At 46.4% G+C, this 22,800-nt stretch overlaps 1 protein-coding gene across 1 annotated transcript in view; it reads right to left on the bottom strand.

The window, feature by feature from the left end:
* Window positions 1-856: 856 nt before the first annotated feature.
* Window positions 857-22,800, bottom strand: part of LOC140486524 (lipase member H-like) — a 48,234-nt gene continuing 26,290 nt past the window's right edge. The window contains exons 6-10 of the mRNA XM_072585778.1: window positions 19,175-19,330; window positions 14,816-14,905; window positions 11,429-11,540; window positions 2,321-2,494; window positions 857-1,114 (exon numbers count right to left, since the gene is read on the bottom strand). Of these exons, the coding sequence (XP_072441879.1) occupies window positions 1,027-1,114; window positions 2,321-2,494; window positions 11,429-11,540; window positions 14,816-14,905; window positions 19,175-19,330 (620 nt within the window). The 3' untranslated portion in view covers window positions 857-1,026. The remainder of the gene's footprint in view (window positions 1,115-2,320; window positions 2,495-11,428; window positions 11,541-14,815; window positions 14,906-19,174; window positions 19,331-22,800) is intronic.

The raw sequence follows: 22,800 nt of genomic DNA, 5'->3' as shown, positions 1-22,800 counted from the left end.
CCTTGTGGAGGTTTGTAAAAATCATGAGGGATGTGGATAAGGTCAATAGTGTAGTTTTTCTTTCCCCCAGAGTTGTGGAGTCAAAAACGAGAGGGCATCGATTTAAGGTCAGAGGGGAAAGATTAAAAAGGGACCTAAGGGGCACGGTGGCACAGTGGTTAGCACTGCTGCCTCACAGCGCCAGAGACCCGGGTTCAATTCCCACCTCACGCGACTGACTGTGTGGAGTTTGCACGTTCTCCCCGTGGGTTTCCTCCGGGTGCTCCAGTTTCCTCTCACAGTCCAAAGATGTGCAGGTCAGGTGAATTGGCCATGTTAAATTGCCTGTAGTGTTAGGTAAGGGGTAAATGTAGGGGTATGGGTGGGTTGCGCTTCGGCGGGGCGGTGTGGACTTGTTGGGCCGAAGGGCCTGTTTCCACACTGTAAGTAATCTAATCTAATCAATGTTTTCACCCAGAGGGTGGGGTAGGTATGGAACGAGCTGCCAAAAGAAGTGGTGGAAGCTGGTTAAGAGTGAGCATTTAAAAGACAGTTGGACAGGTACATGGACAGAATGGGTTTGGATGGACACGGGCCAAATCACCATAAAATGCATTGGTGTATTGGCCAATCTCCAATTAGTTTCCCGCTTAATATGGAGTCCTATCGAGGCACTCTGGTGTCCATTATAAAGCTGCTGGACACTCTGAACCACAATCCAGAAAGTTCAGGAAGCACAGCTGCTGCTCATGGGACACAAACTCGATTCTGAGATGTACTCTCCTCCCTCCAATTGAGAACTAACCCTTTCCTGATCCAAGGCTGACGAGTGCATGTTGAGTTTTTAATTATAGCGAGAGGAGGCAGAATCGGTGGATAAAGTTCATATGGCAGGAGGAGTTTACTGATCACCTTACACATCAAAGATAGCGTGTGGGACGGACTGAGGAAGTGCTCCAAGACAGCACTGCAGAGGAGCGAGACCATTCAACCCATTGAGTCCATGCTGTCAAGCACACAGCAAACAATGGAGGCAATACATCCAGTCTACATTTCCGGATCTTGACACTCAATTAGTTGAAACTCCTCCTCCAAGTCCTTGTGTAGGGCTATGTCGTATCTGCACAGGTGAGGCCTATGAGCAAAAGAAATTGAGTCCGTTTTATTTCAGTTTTTGGCTTTTTTTCCAAGTGTGTTTTTCTTTGAATTATGAACATGGTTACTCTGTCTGGGGATGAGGTCGTTGAGGACCATTAGAGACTCCCTTACAAAGTGATTGTCCTTTAGGAGTCTGTCAGTGGGCGAATCTGTCAGCTGGAGGAGACTCACTCTCACCCTCAGGTTCACATACCTCCCCGCAATAGAGTCAGAGAGGCCAACAGCACAGAAAAGGCCCTTCCACCCATTGCATCCCTGCTGGTCAAAAACAACTTACTGTTCTAATCCCATTCTCCTACATTTGGCCTTGGGATACTGATACTGATCAGGATACTGATTGGGAATGATCAGCCATGATCATATTGAATGGCGGTGCAGGCTCGAAGGGCTGAATGGCCTACTCCTGCATCTATTGTCTATTGTCTATTGTCTATTGGTATTGCAAGTCCAGCTGGAATCAGTGGGAACAGGGCTCTGAGTTGGATGGTCAGCCATGATCATGTTGAATGACAGAGCAGGCTCAAAGGGCTGAATGGCCTACTCCTGCTTCTAGTTTCTGCTTCTGTGTTTGACAATTACTGACATGGCTATGGACTTCCTTCCATCAACATGCAGATGTTCTCTTTCTCTGGTCACACATCCCGTGAGACAATAGAGAACAAAACCCCACCAGCAAGTGACGAAATGTGCTGGCTGTGAGAGTGTGTTAGATGTATCAAATCCCTACAGTGTGGAAACAGACTATTCAGCCCAACAAGTCCTTACTGACCCTCCCTTGGGACCCCGCATTTCACATGACTAATTCACCTGACTCGCACATCCCTGGACACTATAGAGCAATTCAGCATGACCAATCTACCTAACCTGCACAGCTTTGGACTCTGGGAGAATCTTGGACACTCAGTGGAAGCCCACGCAGACACGGGGAGAATGTGCAAGCTCCACACAGACAGTCGCCCGAGGCGGGAATCGAACCCGGGTCCCTGGCGCTGTGAGGCAGCAGTGCTAACCACTGAGCCACCCAATGCGATCTTGCTTTGCTCTGAAAAGTTATGGAAAAAAATGCAAGCGCTTCCTTTTTCATCTCCATTGCTTTTCTCGATTGGCTCCTCTCTCTCGCTCTCTCTTTCTCTCTCTCTGTCACTTTGAACTCTGACAATTCCAGCCCTCCCCTGTGACTGACCTGTGGGGATACGTCATTGACCTCAGTTTCATTCGAAGAATTCCCAGTTTCAGTTTGGGTTCCACCACATTGGCCGAACTGAAGGTCAAGGAAACACTGGAGATGTCTCCTACGTCTTTATCGACGCTGACCAGCAGAGTGACTTCCTTGAACCTCTCAAACGATTTTGCATATCTGCGGAGAAAAACAGGAGTTGGAGCCACTGTGATGTTTGAAAGTAAACCAGAGAGCTGTGAAAGTCAAAGTGGGTTTGAAATAAAAAAGGATATCAGGGCATTTCTGACTGAAAACAGGCCAAAGTAGCAGCAAATGTACACATTGGGTGCATTAGTAGGCCATTTGGCCCTTCAAACTTGCGCTTCTGTTTAATAAGCTCATGGTTAATCTGTTTGTGCTCCAACATCCATATCTCACAGCCTTTGATTCTCTACCTAACTCTCTATCTGCCCATCTTCACCTTAAAATACATTCAATGACTATGTCTTTTTGAGGAAGAGAGCTCCAAGATGCCACAACCCTCTGACAGGGACAAACATCTCTTAATCTCTGTCCAACAATTTTAAATCCTAGTTCAGGACTGACCCACAAGAGGAAGCATCCACTTTGGTACCTCCTCTGCCATAGGAATGTGGTTGAGGCCAAAACCATAGGGCTAAAGGGATCAAAGGGTATGGGGGAGAAAGCAGGAACAGGGGACTGAGTTGGATCATCTGCCACGATCATATTGAATGGTGGGGCAGGCTCAAAGGGCTGAGTGGCCTACTTCTGCTCCTAGACTCTCTGTTTCTTAGACCATTCAGGATCTTGCATGTGTCAGTCAAGTCACTACACTCTTGTAAACTTAGCGAATGTTGAGAAGATTTGTAGCTCAGGTTGAGGTTTTGGCTGCGCTGGAAGGTTCATTTCCAGACATTTCGCCACCCTACTAGGTAACATTTTCAGTGGGCCTCCGGTGAAGCACTGCTGGAAATTCCTGCTTTCTATTGGGTTGGTGATGTCATTTCCTGTGGTGAAGTCACTTCCTGTTCCTTTTCTCAGGGGGTGGTAGATGGGGTTTAACTCGATGTGTTTATTGATAGAGTTCCGGTTGGAATGCCACGCTTCTAGGAATTCTACTTACTTCATGGGAAATAGGTGTTGCTCGCTGGGTAAGCATTTATTATCAAGCTGTAGTTGCCCAATCTACTCAACTCTCCTCATGAGAAAATCCCTCAATGAATAAATCTAATGAACCTTCTCTAGACCTCCTCCAATCCTAGTATGTCATTTGTTAGATAAGGAGACCAAAACTGTTCGCTCTGTTCCAATGGTGGTTTGACTCGTGCCTTGTATAGGTTTAGCAAGATCTTCCTATTTTTATACCCCATTCCCTTTAAAATAAACACCAAATTATACATTTACCATCCTTATTAACCAATGAACTTGGATGGTAGCCTTTTGTAATTCATGTGCACGACCTGCAAATCCCTCTGTTCTGGAGCTTTCTACAAGCCTTTACCAATTTACATAGAACACAGGAATATAAAAATATGAAACAGGAGGAGATGATTGAGCCTGTCTTGTTGTTCAATCGGTGATTGAACACTTCAGGACCTTTTACAAACATTATCCTCATAACCCATTGGCAATGACAAATGCATTAATCTCTACCTGAAACACTCTGAAAAACTGAATTTCCACAACTCTGTGTGGTAGATGATTCACAAATATCTGAACAAAAAACATCCTCCCATCTCACACCGAAGTGGCAGACTCTTTTTCCAATATTGGGTCCCCTGATTCTAAGGTGCCCATCCAGGAGACACATCCTGCCTGCACCAACCCTATCTAACGATTTAAGCAGTTTTAAAGTTTCAATGAGGTCACCTCTCATTCAACATTCTAGAAATACAGACCAAATTTGCCCAATCCCTCACCAGGTCCTATTATCTTGGAACAAGCCTGGTGTATATTCATCGCACTCCCTGGAGAGTAATAATATCTTTCCTATGAAATGGAGATCAAAACCGCACACAGTACTCCAGGTACAGTCTAACCACACTCTTATCCAGTTGAACCAAGACTTCCCTACTCATGTACTCAAATCCTCTTGCAATAAATGCTAACTTAAGTCACTTGGACCTATAGTTCTGGAAGGTTTCTTGTATCTTTCTCAGTAAAAATAAAGTCATAATTCAGATTTTCCACCACTTCTCTTTTACCCATTGTAATTTGACTGTCTGTAATGGACCAAATTTTGCTTTAGCTGGTTCTGAAGAAGCGTCACCAGACTTGAAGCATGAGCTCTGCTTTCTTCCCACAGATGCTGCCTGACCTGCTGAGTTTCACCAGCAATTTCTGTTTTTGCTTCAGATCTTCAGCAACCGCCATTCTTAGTTTTATTTTAACTCACTGTTACATCTTTTCCAGGCACGCCGACCTTGATGAATATCTGCTCCTCTCTCTGACAGGATTTCTGTTCTCATCTTTCTGCTTGTTCACTGTTACTTTCATTCTCACTGCGAGTCCGTGACAAAGTCTTTGCCAAAATCACCTTCCACAGCCACATCTCTCTCCTCAGGAAATGACACTGGCTCAGACTCACCCCATGTGGATTAGAACTGATCTTTAATCCTCACCTTTCTAACTCACCCAGGATCACAGGTATTACAGTTCTGAAGAAGACTCACTGGATCTGAAACGTTAACTTTGCTTTCTCTCTCCACAGATGTTGTCAGGCCAGCTGTGTTTCTCTAGCAATTTCTATGTTTGCTTTAGCCACATATTTCCTTCCCATGTACCTAGAAAAGCGTTTACGGGTCTGTTGGATTTTTGCTGGATTGCATTAATATTCTAATCTTCTTTCTCTTATGAGTTTCTTGAATCTCCTTTGCTGTGTTCTTCAAACCTCCTAATATGCAGATTCATGGTTATTTCTGGTAACTTTATAGGCTTTACTTTTAATCTTACATAAACTTGAACTTCATTTGTTAGATAGAGTTGATTGACCTTCCTTGTACTTCAGTACCTTGAAGGTTAGTTGCTGCAAGTCATTAATAGTTATTAAGAGACTCTCTGTTGCCTATGTGCAGGCTTGCTTTTTGATGCATTTTCTCAAGCCACCTCAGTCAACTTCTGCCTCATGTACAATATCCCTTATTCAATTTAATTCCTTTGCTTCAGATAGAAGTACATCTACATACAGAATGTAGGTTTCTACAAGATTTTGGTCACTAATCCCTAAAGGTTCTTTTACAACTTTACAGGGAGGTGATGGCCTAGTGGTATTATCGCTGCCTATTCTGGATGAACCGTTGCTTGCCGAGCTGGAAAGTTCATTTTCAGACATTTCGTTACGATACTAGGTAACATCATCATTGAGCCTCTGGTGAAGCATGGGTGTTTGTGACCCGCTTTCTATTTAATGTGTTTTAAGTTTCCTTGTGCCATTGATGTCATTTCCTGTGATGATGTAATTTCCTGTGGTGATGTCATTTCCTGTCCTTTTCTCAGAGGGTGGTAAATGGGGTGTGTTTGTTGTGTCAGTGTGTTTGTTGATAGAGTTCTGGTTGGAATGCCATGCTTCTGGGAATTCTCATGCGTGTCTCTGTTTGGCTTGTCGTAGGAGGGATGTGTTGTCACAGTTGAAGTGGTGTCCTTCCTCATCTGCTGGTAAGAATACTGGTGGGAGTGGGTCATGTCTTCTTGTGGCTAGTTGATGTTAATGTATCCTGGTGGCTGTTCTGTTAATCCACAAACTAAACTAATGTTCTAGGGATTTAGGTTCAAATTCCACCTTGGCATTGGTGGAATTTGAAATTGGGGGGGGGTGTTGGAATTTGGAATGAAGAGTCTAATGATGGCTATGAATCCAATGTCAATTGTTGGAAAAACCCATGAAATCTGCCATTCATAGCTGGTCTGGTCTACATGTGACTCCAGACCCACAGCAATGCCAATGACTTTTAACTGCCCTCTGGGCAATTAGGGATGGGAAACAAATGCTGGCCTAGACAGTGACACCTTCATCCCATGAATAAAAAAAAACAAGATTGTTAATTAGCTCTTCATCATTACACAATGCCAGATCTAAAATAGCACACCCAGTAGTTGGTTCTTCAACATTTCACTCTAAAAGACATCCTAACATTGTCCAAAAGCTCATATGCCACAGCTTTAGTGTTCACTTAGTGCACCCAGTCTATCTGAAGACGGAAGTCACCCATGATATCCATGTTGTCCATGCTACATGCTTTGTCACCTCCTGTTTAATGACATACTACTCACTAGAAACTGCAGGTAGCTTCATTATGGCACTGTCGCACACCTCACCTTCAATGTACACAAATTCATGTAATCACTTCAGGGGTTGATCCCAACACTTCTGGACTGAGAATAACATCAACTCCTCCGAAGACAACGTTCTTCGCTACATATCCTTTCCTTCACCAGGGCATGAGTATCCTGTCATAAGGACTTCACAAGATCACCCGACTCAAACAAACACTGAAAGCCAAATGCCTCCTCCAAGGTTTGGGTGTGTTCCTTACACTGAAGAAAAAAGCTCCAGATGTCTTATGTCCCCTTTATTTACATTTCTGGCCATTAACACAACCCAAAATGAACTAAAGTCCATCAGCTCGAAACCCATTCAGTCTACACCAAAACCTCAAAAACTATTTGAAAAGAAATCAAGCTAAAATAAAATAAAGAACTGCAGATGCCGGAATCCTGAAACAAAAACAGAAATTGCTGGAGAACCTCAATAGGGAGGTTCTTTAGAGAGAGAAATAGAGTTAATATTTTGAGTCCAGTGACCCTTCAGAGCATAAAAGAACATCACAACTACAAAAATACTAATGGATAACATTTTTTAAATGAACAGTTAACTTTACACCCATAGAAACTCCATGGGTTACTAACTCAACCCTCAGAAATCCCAATTTAAATAATATCAAAAATACGGAAAATAATCCCACACTTTACCTCACATTGTACATGCTGTTGCCATATGGGGGCAGTATATGCACATGATAAATACCAAGCACCCTGGACTATGGAGGCTGTCTGTAACTGGGAGAATGAATATTCAGTTTTCACAATCTCAGGGCATCCCAAAACACTTTACAGTGGAGAGGTGTAGCCACTGTTGGAATGTAGGGAATACAGCAGGTAACCTGGAATTTTATAGTTCCTGCAAACAGCAGAGACCAAATACTGTTTTCTAATGATATGGATTGAGGGATAAACGCTCAGTGGGACTTCCCACCAGCAATTATATTATGTCTTGTGGAGAGAGCAAGCAGCATGTCTGTTTAACATCTCATGTACGAGGTGGATCTTCTGACAGTGCAGCACCCCCTCAGTAGTGCCTTGGGCAGGTCAATCTGGATCTTGTTCTGAAGGCTCTGGACTGGGCCTTGAACCCACAACCTCCCAATTCCCTGAGTCTTAGCTGGCTCCCATATCAATGTTTGTGTCATTATTCCATATTTCCACCAATTATTAGCAAAACCACCCCCCACCTCCCCCCCCCACCCCCACCCCACCAACCATCACCAACCTGTTTATTAAACCATGCAGGTGATGTAGCTGTCACTGGGTCACAATCTTAGAGTTCCTTCCCCCATGACCCCCTATGTCACACGGACTGTCAGTGATTAAACCTTAAGATGCAGGTCAGCAGGTCTCGGGATTTTTCTTCACACCATCCCATTGATTTCTCTGGTACTTGTGAAGAAACAGGAAATATATTTCCGTATCAGGATGGTGAGTGGATTGGGAGACAACATGAAGGCTGACACGTCATCTTCAGGTATGCCTGGTACTGCCCCTGGCATGCCCTCCTGCACTCTCCACTCAACCAGGGTCGATCTGCTGGCTTGTTGGTAATAGTGGAGTGGGGGATATGCCAGGCCCTGAGGTTACAGATTGTGCTGGAGTACAGTTCTGCTGCTGTTGATGGCCCACAGCACCTCATGGATGCCCAGTCTTGAGTTACTAGATCTGTTTGAAGTCTGTCCCATTTAGCACGGTGATAGTGCCACACAACATGATGGAGGGTATTCTTAATGTGAAGGCAGGACTTTGTCCCCACAAGGACTGTCCAATGGTCACTCTTACTGATACTATCATGGACAGATGCTTCTGCAGCCGGCAGATTGCGAAGGACAAGTATGTTTCTCCCTCTTGTTGGTTCCCTCACCACCTCCCACTGACCCAGTCTAGCAGGGATGTCCATTAGGACTCAACCAGCTCAATCAGGAGTGCAGCTGAACCTTGAAATCCGCCACCTAGAGTACATTTTGTGCCCTTACCGTCCTCAGTCCTTCCTCCAAGTGTTGTTCAACACAGAGGACGACTGATTCATAAACTGAGGGAGGATGGTATGTGGTAGTCAGCAGGGGCTTTCCTTACCCACGTTTAACCTAATGCCATGAGACTTCATGGGGTGCAGAGTCACTTGTGAGGACTCCCAGGGCAACTCCCTCCCGACTGTATCCCACTGTGCGGTCACCTCTGCTGGGTCTGTCCTGCCAATGGGACAGGACATATTCAGGGATGGTGATGGTGGTATCTGGGACATTGCCTGCAAAGTTTGATACCGTGATTATGACTTTTTCAGACTGTTGCTTGACTAGTCTGTGAGACAGCTCTCCCAATTTTGGCAGTAGCCCGCAGCTGTCCGTCCAGTGGATGGGTGCAGTATTGGCAGGGCTGTTTGTGCTTTTCTCATTTACTTCAAATATTCAGGAAGAGCTGCAGGACAAAGATACTGCGAGTATTCCTCATTGTCACAACAACTTGTGAAGACTGAATAGACCTGAACTCTAATGAAGCACTACTCCTTTAGACAGAGATGAGGAGACTTTGTTTCTCGCAGCAGGTCATTAGCCTTTAGAGCTGCCTTCTTCACAACATGGTGGAAGAGAGGTACTTGAACAGATTTAAGGCAGATGTAGATAAATTATTGTCCAGCAAAATGGGGTGAAAGCTTATCAGGAATAGACATGATTGTGGATTTGAGGTTGCAATCAGATCAGCCATGGTCCTGTTGAAGGGGCTGAATTGCCTAGATTTGCTTCGAGGCAAAATTGAGGACTGCAGATGCTGGAGATCAGAGTCTAGATTAGAGTGGTGCTGGAAAAGCACAGCAGGTCAGGCAGCATCTGAGGAGCAGGAAAATCGACATTTCGGGCAAAAGCCCTTCATTGATTTTCCTACTCCTCGGATGCTGCCTGACTTGTTGTGCTTTTCCAGCACTACTGTAATCTAGACTACATTTGCTTCTAACTCACTAGTTTGACTGTTCATGTATCTGAAATGAAGAAAGCTCTTGATATGCTCAACGTGGGGGGAGATATGACTAGTTGTGGAAGAATCCAACATTTGGGGCCATACATACAGATCGTTCTGCTATAATGTGCGTTTCGGTAACATGAATTTGCTATAACCCGATCGACAAATTGGGGATTCTGTTTCTAAAGGGACAACTTTTAAAACATGTGTTGGCTGTAACACAATTACAACACCAACACTTTAAGCGCTCTTTCTGAAGTGTGATTTTTCTATAATGTGGGGTTGCACAAGAATTAGACAGGAAATAATTAATCTAACCAAGGACTTTAGGGGAAATATCTTCAATGCAGAAATGGATTGGTATCTGGAACTCACCGGCACAGGAGTAATTGAGGTGAATAACAAGTAATGTTTGAGGGGATGCTATGGATAAATAGATCATTGAGAAAGGAATGTTAACTGCATGAGGTGAAATAAGTTACCAAGAGGCTTCTGTGAAGCATAAATACCAGGATGGACCAGTCGGGCTGAATGGCCTTGTACTATAATGTAATCCTATGTCATTATCACAAGCGTACAGACTGAGAGATGAAATGGTTGTCTGCACAGCATTCTCTGGTTGAGCGATATTGTGTGTCACAGCAATGTGTTCCTGCAATCACATTACAACATGATTGAGACAATTCATTTGAATGAAATGAGGGACGTAGAACAAAAACAAATGGAAGAGGTGGATCACGATGTGGTATTTGCCCAGAATGCCACTACTGGCACCTCCTGGCACCTCCTGGCAATGGCCACCTCTGCCAGTTCAGAACAAGTGTTGTTTGAGATGATTCACTGTCACCAATCCACCTTGTGTCTACTCTGTCCAGGGTCTGTCTGTTTATAAGTGAACTGATCACTGAGTAGTCCAGGCAGAAGGCGCACTTGTCTGAGTTAAAGGATGGTTAATTGAATCATAGCAAAAGGTGCGCTCTCTATTGTTAATCAGGCATGATTAATAAAGACTCTCAGGAACTGTACAGAACACATCTGTGCCTACAAAGGCTCGTAGAACTCCTGCTATTGTATAAAACAGTATTTGAAAGGTTTAATCTACTGTGGGCCAGGTATTGGAAAATGGGATCCGAATAATCAGGTTGACTGGGGCAGATGTGTTGAGCCAAAGGGTATTTTTCTGTGCTATAGATCTCTATGACTCTATAACATAAACTCTACCAAAATGATATAAAGGATTGTTCCTGGATCAAGAACCAAACCAGAGTTGTATGTGTGTATTCTACTGGTTTTCCATGTGTTTGCCAGAGAACGTATAATGCTCAGGGACTGTTCTTAATGTTAACAGCTTGTAGCTAAAGTAACAATGTGCACTTGTTCTTAGGTTCAGCCACAGGCCTCACAAGAGACATTCATATATTTCAGTCATAATGTAACTAGTGACTAAGTAATATGCAATAAATGTGTTTATTGCTGATCAGGATTGATCAGATCTGAAGAGTGTATGTGGGCATCCTTTCCCACATGGTGTCAGGAGCTGAGACTTACACCAATAAGAAGAATTGGGAACAGTGAATCTACCCAAAGCATCCGAGCTGCCTCCAACAGAAACCAACATCAATGAGATTCTGGTAAAGCTGGTATTCAAGTTTACAAGAACCATCTGCACCCAATGGCAGTCGGTACCATCATCAGATTGGGTGGAACTATTACAATTTTGACATTAACCCTTTCAGAACCATGACCTTTCACAGGCCTTGCCTCAGGGGAACCTTCCTGTCTGGTGGAGTTTTCAAAGTGGACTCTATCATTTTTGCTGGTCATACTCACTGATTGGCTTCTGCTTTCACTACGTCCCCATTCTGTCCAGTCATTCCAACTGTGATGTAACCTCTCCGAGTATTTCTGTTCCAGGTGATGATATCCAGAAGATAATAGTACACTGCACGAGGAACATAGAGCATCTCAAAGCACAGTTTCTGTCACCATATTACAAAAGGGATATTGAGGCACTGGTGCTGGTACACACATTGAGTTACAAGAAAGGCACCAGAACTGAGGTTATAACATTCAGGGAAGCACCCAGAAGGGGGGACTTGATCATTTTATTTCTACGAAAGGATTAGATTAGATTCCCTACAGTGTGGAAATAACAAGTCCACACAGACCCTTCCAAAGAGCAACCCACCCAGACCCATTCCCCTCTGACCAATGCACCTAACACTACAGGCAATTTAGCATGGCCAATTCACCTGACCTACACATCTTTGGACTGTGGGAGGAAACCAGAGCATCCAGAAGAAACCCACGCAGAACATGCAAACTCCACACAGGCAGTTGCCCGAGGTGGGAGTTGAACCCGGATCCCTGGCGCTGTGAGGCAGCAGTGCTAACCATTGAGCCACAGTGCCACCCAGGGAAAAGGTTCGCTATGATAGATGTTGAGGAGTCTACTTCTGGGAGAATCTAAAACTCTGATCACAAATGTAGGAAATCCAAATGGGGAATTCAGGAGAAACTTCCTTCCCCTGAGAGCTAGCAACAGCACAGCCAATCATGCCGACTATACTATGGTACAGGCAGAGTATTGTCCAGGGCACTCAACCTATTTAATTTATTTAAATATGGGGAGGGGGCAGCAGGTTTCTGCATCTGGTATACTGAGATCAGCTTGGGGCTGGAGGGGAGATACTAGAATCATAGAATAGAATCATTGAATCCTTGCATGTAAGCAGGTCATTAAGCTCATCAAATCCACACCAACCCATGGAAGAGAATCCCACCCAGACCCATAGCCTCCATCCCTGTAACCCTGCAGTTCTCATGGCTAACCCACTTAGCCTGCGCATCCCTGGACAATGTTAAAAATCACACAACACCAGGTTAATTCTTCCAAATAAACCTGTTGGACTATAACCTGGTGCTGTGTGATTTTTAACTTTGTCCACCCCGGTCCAACACCGCACCATCCTTCGACACAGTGGGATAACTTAGCATGGCCAATTGGACTGTGGGAGGAAACTGGAGCACCCGGAGGAAACTGGGTAACAGGGAGAATGTGCAAACTCCACACAGACAGTCACCCGAGGATGGATTCGAGCTGGGCTCGCTGGTGCAGTGAGTTAGCAGCGCTAACAACTGTGCCACTGTACCACTCCCTGATCTAGTGTACACATCCCTTCCTCCCCTCCACCTACTGCTAACACATCCCAGCTACACACATCAATTCACACAATAGTGTAGGGTCTTAGCAGATTAGTCCATTGATAAATCCTGACCAATGGAAATCTGGCACTGGAAGATAGTGTTACCTTACATTTCAATTGGTCATTCACTGGTTTACACTGAGATTAGATTCCCTACAGTATGGAAACAGGTCCTTCAACCCTACAGCCCACACCGACCCTCTGACGAATAACCCATCCAGACCCATTCCTCTACCCTATATTTAACCCTGACTAATGCACCTAACACTGTGGGCAATTTAGCATGGCCAATTTACCTGACCTGCACATCTTTTGAATGGTGGGAAGAAACTGGAGCACCCGGAGGAAACCCACGCAGACACGAGGAGAATGTGCAAACTCACCTGAGGCTGGAATCGAACCTTGTCCCTGGTGCTGTAAGGCAGCAGAGCTACCAACTGAGCCACTGTGCAGCCCTCAAAATGAGTCAGTGTCACAGTCTGCAGGTTTGAAAAGGGCTGGTGTCTCTTTGGGAAAGCCTTTCTCATAATTTGCTGGAGCTGCATATTAACCTTTTAATGATTCATGTACTAGGGGTATGGGATTGAGAGATATAGGGCCAAGGTGGGGAGGTGGGATTTAGGGATATGGGGGGAAGGTGGGGAGGTGGGATTTAGGGATATGGGGGAAGGTGGGGAGGTGGGATTGAGGGATATGGGGGGAAGGTGAGGAGGTGGGATTTAGGGATATGGGGGAAGGTGGGGAGGTGGGATTGAGGGATATGGGGGAAGGTGGGGAGGTGGGATTGAGGGATATGGAGAGGAGGCGGGGAGGTGGGATTGAGGGATATGGGGGGAAGGTGAGGAGGTGGGATTTAGGGATATGGGGGAAGGTGGGGAGGTGGGATTGAGGGATATGGGGGAAGGTGGGGAGGTGGGATTGAGGGATATGGAGAGGAGGCGGGGAGGTGGGATTGAGGGATATGGGGGAAGGTGAGGAGGTGGGATTTAGGGATATGGGGGAAGGTGGGGAGGTGGGATTGAGGGATATGGAGAGGAGGCGGGGAGGTGGGATTGAGGGATATGGGGGGAAGGTGAGGAGGTGGGATTTAGGGATATGGGGGAAGGTGGGGAGGTGGGATTGAGGGATATGGGGGAAGGTGGGGAGGTGGGATTGAGGGATATGGAGAGGAGGCGGGGAGGTGGGATTGAGGGATATGGGGGAAGGTGAGGAGGTGGGATTTAGGGATATGGGGGAAGGTGGGGAGGTGGGATTTAGGGATATGGGGGAAGGTGAGGAGGTGGGATTTAGAGATATGGGGGAAGGTGGGGAGGTGAGATTGAGGGATATGGGGGGAAGGTGGGGAGGTGAGATTGAGGGATATGGGGGAGAAGGTGGGGAGGTGGGATTGAGGGATATGGGGGAGAAGGTGGGGAGGTGGGATTGAGGGATATGGGGGAGAAGGTGGGGAGGTGGGATTGAGGGATATGGGGGAGAAGGTGGGGAGGTGGGATTGAGGGATATGGGGGAGAAGGTGGGGAGGTGGGATTGAGGGATATGGGGGAGAAGGTGGGGAGGTGGGTTGAGGGATATGGGGGAGAAGGTGGGGAGGTGGGATTGAGGGATATGGGGAGGAGGTGGGGAGGTGGGATTGAGGGATATGGGGGAGAAGGTGGGGAGGTGGGATTGAGGGATATGGGGGAGAAGGTGGGGAGGTGGGATTGAGGGATATGGGGGAGAAGGTGGGGAGGTGGGATTGAGGGATATGGGGGAGAAGGTGGGGAGGTGGGATTGAGGGATATGGGGGAGAAGGTGGGGAGGTGGGATTGAGGGATATGGGGAGGAGGTGGGGAGGTGGGATTGAGGAATATGGAGAGAAGGTGGGTAATTGTGATTTAGAGAAATAGGGAAAAGTTAGGTTTAGTTTGTCCAGGGAAAGGAGAACAGTTGATGGGCCATTTTCTGTTTCTCAAAATCTTTGAGTTGTAAAATCCTTACAGTATAAAACATGTATTAACAAAATAAGACTTACTGCAAAATGGATGTTCAGTGGAGGTTTGAAAGAACACCTTATTTGGAAACTTCATTAAATGGTTGTTTTTCCACTTGTCAATGTGATAGCCTAGAATGAAATGTGAAGAGATTGAACCTTGAATATTAATGGAAGACATCTGAGAAAATAATGACAAACACCAAATTGTTATAGTCATCACAATGCACGGGATGGATGGACTCAGATTCCAGGATGCCTGCAAGTGTCACCTGGAGGAAGTTACACCTGAGTTGTTTTACACAGAATGAAAGGGTGGAATTGATACTAGGGTCTGCACCTCAAGAGGAACAATAAACAAAGGGATTCCCCCTTTCCTCAACGTGTGCACCACACCCTCCAAAGGCCTTTGATCCCTGGTCTTTCCAGAGATACAGGGCATAGCATCCCTTAGAGAGCTCCACTGTAACAGACTAACGTTGAGGACATGTATCTTCTAATGTGTGAGTGAGTGAGTAGGTAAAGTGTCAATTTGGGTGAGATATGTCTATCTGTGTGTGTGTGTGTGTGTGTGTGTGTGTGTGTCGGTGCGTAGGGAGTAGGAGATAATTTGATGAAATGTTATGTGCCCAGAGCGGTAGATTTGATTTGATTTGATTTACTATTATTATATGTACCAAGATACACTGAAAAGTATAGCAGTGCATGTTAACCAGACAAATTATACTTTACATAAGTACATCAGGCTAATAGAACACATTGCAGAGTATGATGTTACAGCTCCAGAGAAGATGCAAAGAAAGACCAACTCTAACATATGAGAGGTTCATTCATAAGCCTGATAACAGCAGGGAAGAAGCTGTTCTTAAATCTGTTGTTGCAATAGTTGAGGTAGGTAGTATGCAAAGTGGTAAATGGCAGGTGGGTAGGGACATGTGGGTGAGATTGAAGGTAGGTGCCGTGGAAGTTTGATGAGTTGGTAAGTGAATAAGTGGCAAGTGGGTGAGGTATCAGCGGGTGAGATGCCAGGTGGGTGAGGTGTCAGGTGGGTGAGGAGTCAGGGTGGGGTGTGAGGTGGGTGAGTTGTGAGGTGACAGGTGGGCGAGGTATCAGGGATGAGGTGTGAGGTGTCAGGGGGTGAGGTGTCAGATGTGTAAGGTGATAGTGGGTGAGGTGTGAGGTGGGTGAGGAGTAAGGGGATGAGGTGTCAAGTATGTGAGATATCAGGTGGATGAGGTGTGAGGTGGGTGAGGTGTGAGGTGGGTGAGGTGTCAGAGGGTGAGGTGTGAGGTGGGTGAGGTGTCGGGCTGAGTTCTCAGAGGGTGAGGCGTCAGGTGGGTGAGGCGTCAGGTGGGTGAGGCGTCAGGTGGGTGAGGCGTCAGGTGGGTGAGGTGTCAGAGGGTGAGGTGGAAGGGGATGAGGTGTAATGGGATCAAGTATCAGGTGGGTGAGGTGTAAGGGGGTGAGGTGATAGTGTGCAACATGTCAGGGGTAAGGTTAAGGGGGTGAAGAGTAAGGGGATGAGGTGCCAGGTGGGTGAGGTGTCAGGGGGTGAGGTGTGAGGTGGGTGAGGTGTCAGGGGGTGAGGTGTCAGAGGGTGAAGTGTTGGGTGAGGTGTGAGGTGGGTGAGGTATCAGGTGGGTGAGGTGTCAGGTGGGTGAGGTGTCAGGTGGGTGAGGTGTCAGGTGGGTGAGGTGTCAGGGGATGAGATGTGAGGTGGGTGAGATGTGAGGTGGGTGAGATGTGAGGTGGGTGAGATGTCAGGTGGGTGAGGTGTCAGGTGGGTGAGGTGTCAGAGGGTGAAGTGTCGGGGTGAGGTGTGAGGTGGGTGAGGTATCAGGTGGGTGAAGTGTCAGGGTTTGAGGTGTGAGGTGGGTGAGGTGTGAGGTGGGTGAGGTGTGAGGTGGGTGAGATGTGAGGTGGGGGAGGTGTCAGGGGGTGAGGTGTGAGGTAGGTGAGGTGGATGAGGTGTCAGGGGGTGAGGTGTGAGGTGGGTGAGGTGTTAGAGGGTGAGGTGTCAGGTGGGTTAGGTGTCAAGGGGTGAGGTGTGAGGTGGGTGAAGTGTCAGGGGTTGAGGTGTCAGGTGGGTGAGGTGTCAGGTGGGTGAGGTGTGAGGTGGGTGAAGTGTGAGGTGGGTGAAGTGTGAGGTGGATGAAGTGTGAGGTGGATGAAGTGTGAGGTGGATGAAGTGTGAGGTGGATGAAGTGTGAGGTGGATGAAGTGTGAGGTGGATGAAGTGTGAGGTGGATGAAGTGTGAGGTGGATGAAGTGTGAGGTGGATGAAGTGTGAGGTGGATGAAGTGTGAGGTGGATGAAGTGTGAGGTGGATGAGGTGTCAGGGGGGTTAGGTGTCAGGGGGGTTAGGTGTCAAGGGGTGAGGTGTGAGGTGGGTGAGGTGTGAGGTGGGTGAGGTGTGAGGTGGGTGAGGTGTCAGGTGGGTGAGGTGTCAGGTGGGTGAGGTGTCAGGGGGTGAGGTGTCAGGTGGGTTAGGTGTCAAGGGGTGAGGTGTGAGGTGGGTGAGGTGTCAGGTGGGTGAGGTGTCAGGTGGGTGAGGTGTCAGGTGGGGGAGGTGTCAGGTGGGGGAGGTGTGAGGTGGATGAGGTGTCAGGGGGTGAGGTGTCAGGTGGGTTATGTGTCAAGGGGTGAGGTGTGAGGTGGGTGAAGTGTCAGGGGTTGAGGTGTCAAGTAGGGAAGGTGTCAGGGGATGAGGTGTGAGGTGGGTGAGGTATCAGGGGGTAAAGTGTCAGGGGGTGTGGTATCAGGGGGTGAGGTGTCAGGTGGGTGAAGTGTGAGGGGTTGAGGTGTCAGGTGGGGAAGGTGTCGGGATGAGGTGTGAGGTGGGTGAGGTATCAGGGGGTAAAGTGTCAGGGGGTGTGGTATCAGGGGGTGAGGTGTCAGGTGGGTGAAGTGTGAGGGGTTGAGGTGTCAGGTGGGTGAGGTGTCAGAGGGTGAGGTGTCAGGGTTGAGGTATCCGGGGGTGAGGTGTCAGGTGGGTGAGGTGTCAGGTGGGTGAAGTGTCAGGTGGGTGAGGTGTCAACGAGGACTGGTGGCTGTATTCCTAGCCTCTGACCTGCTCTTGTAGCCACTGTGTTTAAATGGCTAGTACATTTGAGTTTCTCGTCAATGATAGCCCCAGGCTTTTGATAGTGGGGGATTCAGTGATGGCAATGACATTGAATGACAAGGGACAATGATTTGGTTCTCTCTCATTAGAAATGTTCATTGCCTGACATCTGTATGACACAAATGTTTCTGGTCACTGTTAGCTCGAGTTAGTCAGTGAGGGCTGATCAGTGGCACCAGTGAGAATAACAAGGGGACAGTCCTGTTTTCCCAAAGAGGATTGTATAAGATGAATGACTTATTCATTATAAGAAGGTCCACTCCATTGATTCCAGGGGGTGAAGGGTTTGCATTCTGAAAAGAGACTGAGTAGCTTAGGCCCACAATCTCTGGGCTTTAGAACAATGAGCGGTGACCTACTTGAGGTCTGTAAGATGCTAAAGGGGATTGACAAAGTAGTCATAGAGAGGATGTTTTCTCATGCAGGGCAATCTAGAGCAAGAGGAGAAAGTGAGGACTGCAGATGCTGGAGATCAGAGCTGAAAATGTATTGCTGGAAAAGCGCAGCAGGTCAGGCAGCATCCAAGGAGCAGGAGAATCGACGTTTCGGGCATCAACCCTTCTTCAGGATCAGTGAAGACCCAATCTAGAGCAAGAGGTCATCGTTTTAGGGTAAGAGGTAGCAGATTTAAAACAGATGTGAGGAAGAATTAAAACAGAAGTTGCTGGAAAAACTCGCAGGCCAGGCAGCGTGTGTGGATAGAAATGCAGGTAAATGTTGTTCGTCCAGACCTGCTGAGCTTTTCCAGCAACTTCTGTTTTTGTTTCTGATTTACAGCATCTGCAGTTCTTTCGGTTTTTATGCGAAGTGGAATTAACTTCTGTTAAAGGGTCGGGAGTCTGTGGAATTCCCTATCCCAGAGTGCACTGAATAAATTTATGGAAGAAACAGACAGATTTTTAATGAGTAACGGGTTGAAGGCTGATGGAGAGTGGGCAGGAAAGTGGAGTTGAGGCTGAGATGAGATTAGCCATGATTCTATTCAATGGCAGAGCAGGGGCTGAATGGCCTCCTCCTGCTCCCAACTATTACCTTCCTGTTATTTTGAATGCCTCTATTAATTTTCCACCGAACACCCTTTGCTGAGAGAATAGCAGTTTTGAGTCTTGGCAGTCTATCCGGATTGAGGCAGGATGGACGAGGACCTTATGTGAGACAGCAGGAGGTGGGGGATTATCGGGTATGAATGGAACTTAGACTCCAAGATAAGTCAGTCCATTAAAACACAAGAGGAGGCAGCTGATAACAACAGAAAGCTGATCCAGCAAGATGCTTACCAAATATCGGATAGGTCTTGTCACGTTCCGTGCAAGAGGCATCCAGGAATTCTTTGTAAGATGCGCAAGGATAAACGGTAATGTTACAGGTTGAGCTGATGGAGCTTATATACAGGTAGACAGATCTTTGATGGTCGCACACCATATACCTTTTGCCTGGAGGGACAGAATAGTTTTAAAAAGTGTCATGCACGTACAAACTGACCAACTAGATGCAACTTATACTCAACATTGGTCAAATCCACACAAACTATTCTGGGTACCTCGGATTGCCGGGAAGCTCGTGGTGATCGGACATTGTGCTGGATCCACAACTTTTTCTCAATGATGTAATGGCGCAAAGGACTTCTCAGAGGAAGGATGAGGGAGGATCTAATTGAAACCTACAGAATACCGAAGGGCCTGATCAGCGTGGATGTTGGGAAGATTGGTAGAAGAGACTAGGACCCGAGAACACAGCCTTAGAGTAAAGGGGAGACCTTTTAGAACGGGGATAAGGAGAAACTTCTTCAGCCAGAGAGTAGTGAATCTGTGGAATTCACTGTCACAGAAGGCTGTGGTAGTCAGGTCATTGAGTATATTTAAGATGGAGATAGATAGGTTCTTGAGTGTCAAGGGGGTCAAGGGTTACAGGGAAAAAGCAGGAGAATGGGGTTGAGAAACTTATCAGCCATGATTGAATGGCGGAGCAGACTCGATGGGCTGAATGGCCTAATTTCTGCTCCTACGGTCTTTTGGTCTAAGTGGCTCTGATTGCATAGTGTTCAATCTGAAATTCTGGTGAACTTATATCAAACTGTGGCATTGTAGGTCTCCCGACACCAAATAGACTACAGCAGTTCAAGAACACCGCCCATTATCATCTTCCCAAGAGCAGTTGGGGACAGGTAATGAGTACATGCCCAGCCAGCAATGCCCACATTCTGTGAATGAATTTCAGAAAAATCATATCAAAGAATAGTGTGTGAGGCTACAAGGCAAGAACAGGGGAGGTTTGACCAACTGGATAGCACTAAGAGTTAGCTGTAATATAATGGGCCAAATGGTCTCATTCTATGCAATGCAATTTGATGCCACATTTTGCATTTCATTGCTCCAAAGTGAACCACTTGAGTAGTAAGAACAGAAAGTGCTGGAGAAACTCAGCAGGTCTGGCAGCATCTGTGGAGAGAGTCTGAACTCCAGTGACCACAGAATTAACAGGAACACTGGGAAATTGATGGGGGTTGCTTGTCCTTGAAGTTTTTCCAAAAATTGTGTGACGCTTTTGAACACATGGGTCAGGAAAAAGCTCAAAGCTTTGATTATCCATATTCACACACATGGGGGCTGAGGAGGGCTCCTCGGCCATGATAACTGGATCTCTGCTGCTGCTGCTAATGGAATATTAAACTGGTGGAAACTGTGAGATACATAACAGAACGAAAAACCAAGAGAACAAATCAACTGTTTCACAGGCACGTTAGGACAGATCAAAACCCTACTCACATCATTTGACAACAAATTGCAAATTAAGTACAATAGGGTGGGATCAGATTTTTATGTACTAGATTAACCTGATGTGAGATGGATAAACTTGGTTTTAAAAGGCAAATTTATTTCCTTTTCATAGAGGATGGAAATAAAAGATTAACAAGTCCCCTTTTCCCACTTCCCTTTTTTTGCCTGCACTGCCTTTTCTATCCAACTGTTGGAGCTGTGGCCATATTCACTTGATTAAAAGTGCGGGAGACAAAACACTCTCAGAATGGCCAAAACAATTCCAAAGCAACGATTTTGGTGCAAAGTAGTGCTTAGTCACTGCTGTAACGTAGGGAAGCAAAGTGACCAGTTTGTGCATGGTACGATCCCACAAATGGCAATGAGAGAAATGAGCTGTTGGCTGAGGGCAGATTGTTCTTGGGAGAGCTCCTCCTAGCTCGTCTTCTAGAAGATTGACACGTTCTTGAATGTGTACCTGAGAGGACAGATAGGGTGTCATGAGAAAGATGGTGCTTTCATTAGTGTATTGCTCCCTCAGGACTGGGACCAGGGGTGCCAACTCGATGGTGAGGCCCCCGAACATATTAACATCTGAATCGGAGGCAAAGGTGTTCCCAACCGAGCAAGGCTGACAACATAGAGATAGGCTGAACTCCACATACAAGGCAGGAGTGAAAAGCCTCAGTTGAGGTAATGGTTCTCATCTTTTTGATGGAGTCATTCAACTGATCAGATGGGCCAATGGGCTGAGGGGTGGTAGATGGAGTTTCATTTAGATAAGTGTGAGGTGCTGCATTTTGAAAAATCAAATCACAGCAGGACTTATACACTTAATGGTAAGGCCCTGGGGAGTGTTGCTGAACAAAGAGATCTTGGAGTGTAGGTTCATAGCTCCTTGAAAGTAGAATCGCAAGTAGATAGGATAGTGAAGAAGGCATTTGGTATGCTTTCCTTTATTGGTCAGAGCATTGAGTATAGGGGTTGGGAGGTCATGTTGTGGCTGTACAGGACATTGGTTAGGCCACTTTTGGAATATTGTGTGCACTTCTGGTCTCCTTCTTATTGGGAGGATATTGTGAAACTTGAAAGGGTTCAGAAAAGATTTACAAGGGTGTTGCCAAGGTTGGAGGGTTTGAAATATGGGGAGAGACTGAATAAGCTGGGGCTGTTTTCCCTGGAGCGCTGGAAGCTGAGGGGTGATCTTTAAGATGTTTATAAAATCATGAGGGGCATAGATGGAATAAATAGAGGTGGTCTTTTCCTTGGGTGGGGGAGTCCAGAATTTGTGGGCATAAGTTTAGGGTGAGAGGGGAACAATTTAAAAAGGACCTGAGGGGCAACTTTTTCATGCAGAGGGTGGTGCGTGTATGAAATGAGCTGCCAAAGGAAGTGGTAGAGGCTGATACAGTTACAACATTTAAAAAGCATCTGAATGGGTAAATGAATAGGAAGGTTTAGAGGGATATGCTGACAAATAGGACGAGATTATGTTAGGATATCTGATCAGCATGGACAAGTTGGATCGAAGGGTCTGTTTCTGTGCTGTGCATCTCTGTCACTCAATGTACGAATGATCAATTAGGTACATATCAGGCACAATTCCTAATATCCTCTCATTTCCTGCTGAGAGACAGTAACATTTCCAATGACAGAAAGTTTGTCTCCATAAGGTAGACATTACCATGTGGGAGAATGTCACACTGTGACTTCACTTGATGAAGGACTATTGTATGTTCATTTCATCCGATGAAGAGGCTGTCCTCTGAAAGCTTGTAATTTCAAGTAAACCTGTTGGACTAAGGTCAAAATTAGAGTGGTTCTGGAAAAGCACAGCAGGTCAGGCGGCATCCGAGGAGCAGGAAATTCGACATTCTGGGCAGAGCCCTTCATCAGGAATGAGGCTGGGAGCATCTGGGGTGGAGAGATAAACGGGAGGGGGGTGGGGCTGGGGAAAAGGTAGCTAAGAGTACAATAGGTAGATGGAGGTGGGGGTAAAGGTGATAGGTCGGAGAGGAGGGTGGAGCGGATAGTTGGAAAAGAAGATTGGCAGGTGGGACAGGTCGTGAGGATGGTGCTGAGCTGGCAGGTTAGAACTGGGGTAAGGTGGGGGGAGGGGAAATGAGGAAACTGGTGAAGTCCACATT

Source organism: Chiloscyllium punctatum, chromosome 15, assembly GCF_047496795.1.
Source record: "Chiloscyllium punctatum isolate Juve2018m chromosome 15, sChiPun1.3, whole genome shotgun sequence".
In the NCBI taxonomy this organism is placed as follows: Eukaryota; Metazoa; Chordata; class Chondrichthyes; order Orectolobiformes; family Hemiscylliidae; genus Chiloscyllium; species Chiloscyllium punctatum.
This window is presented reverse-complemented; position numbering and strand designations above follow the sequence as displayed.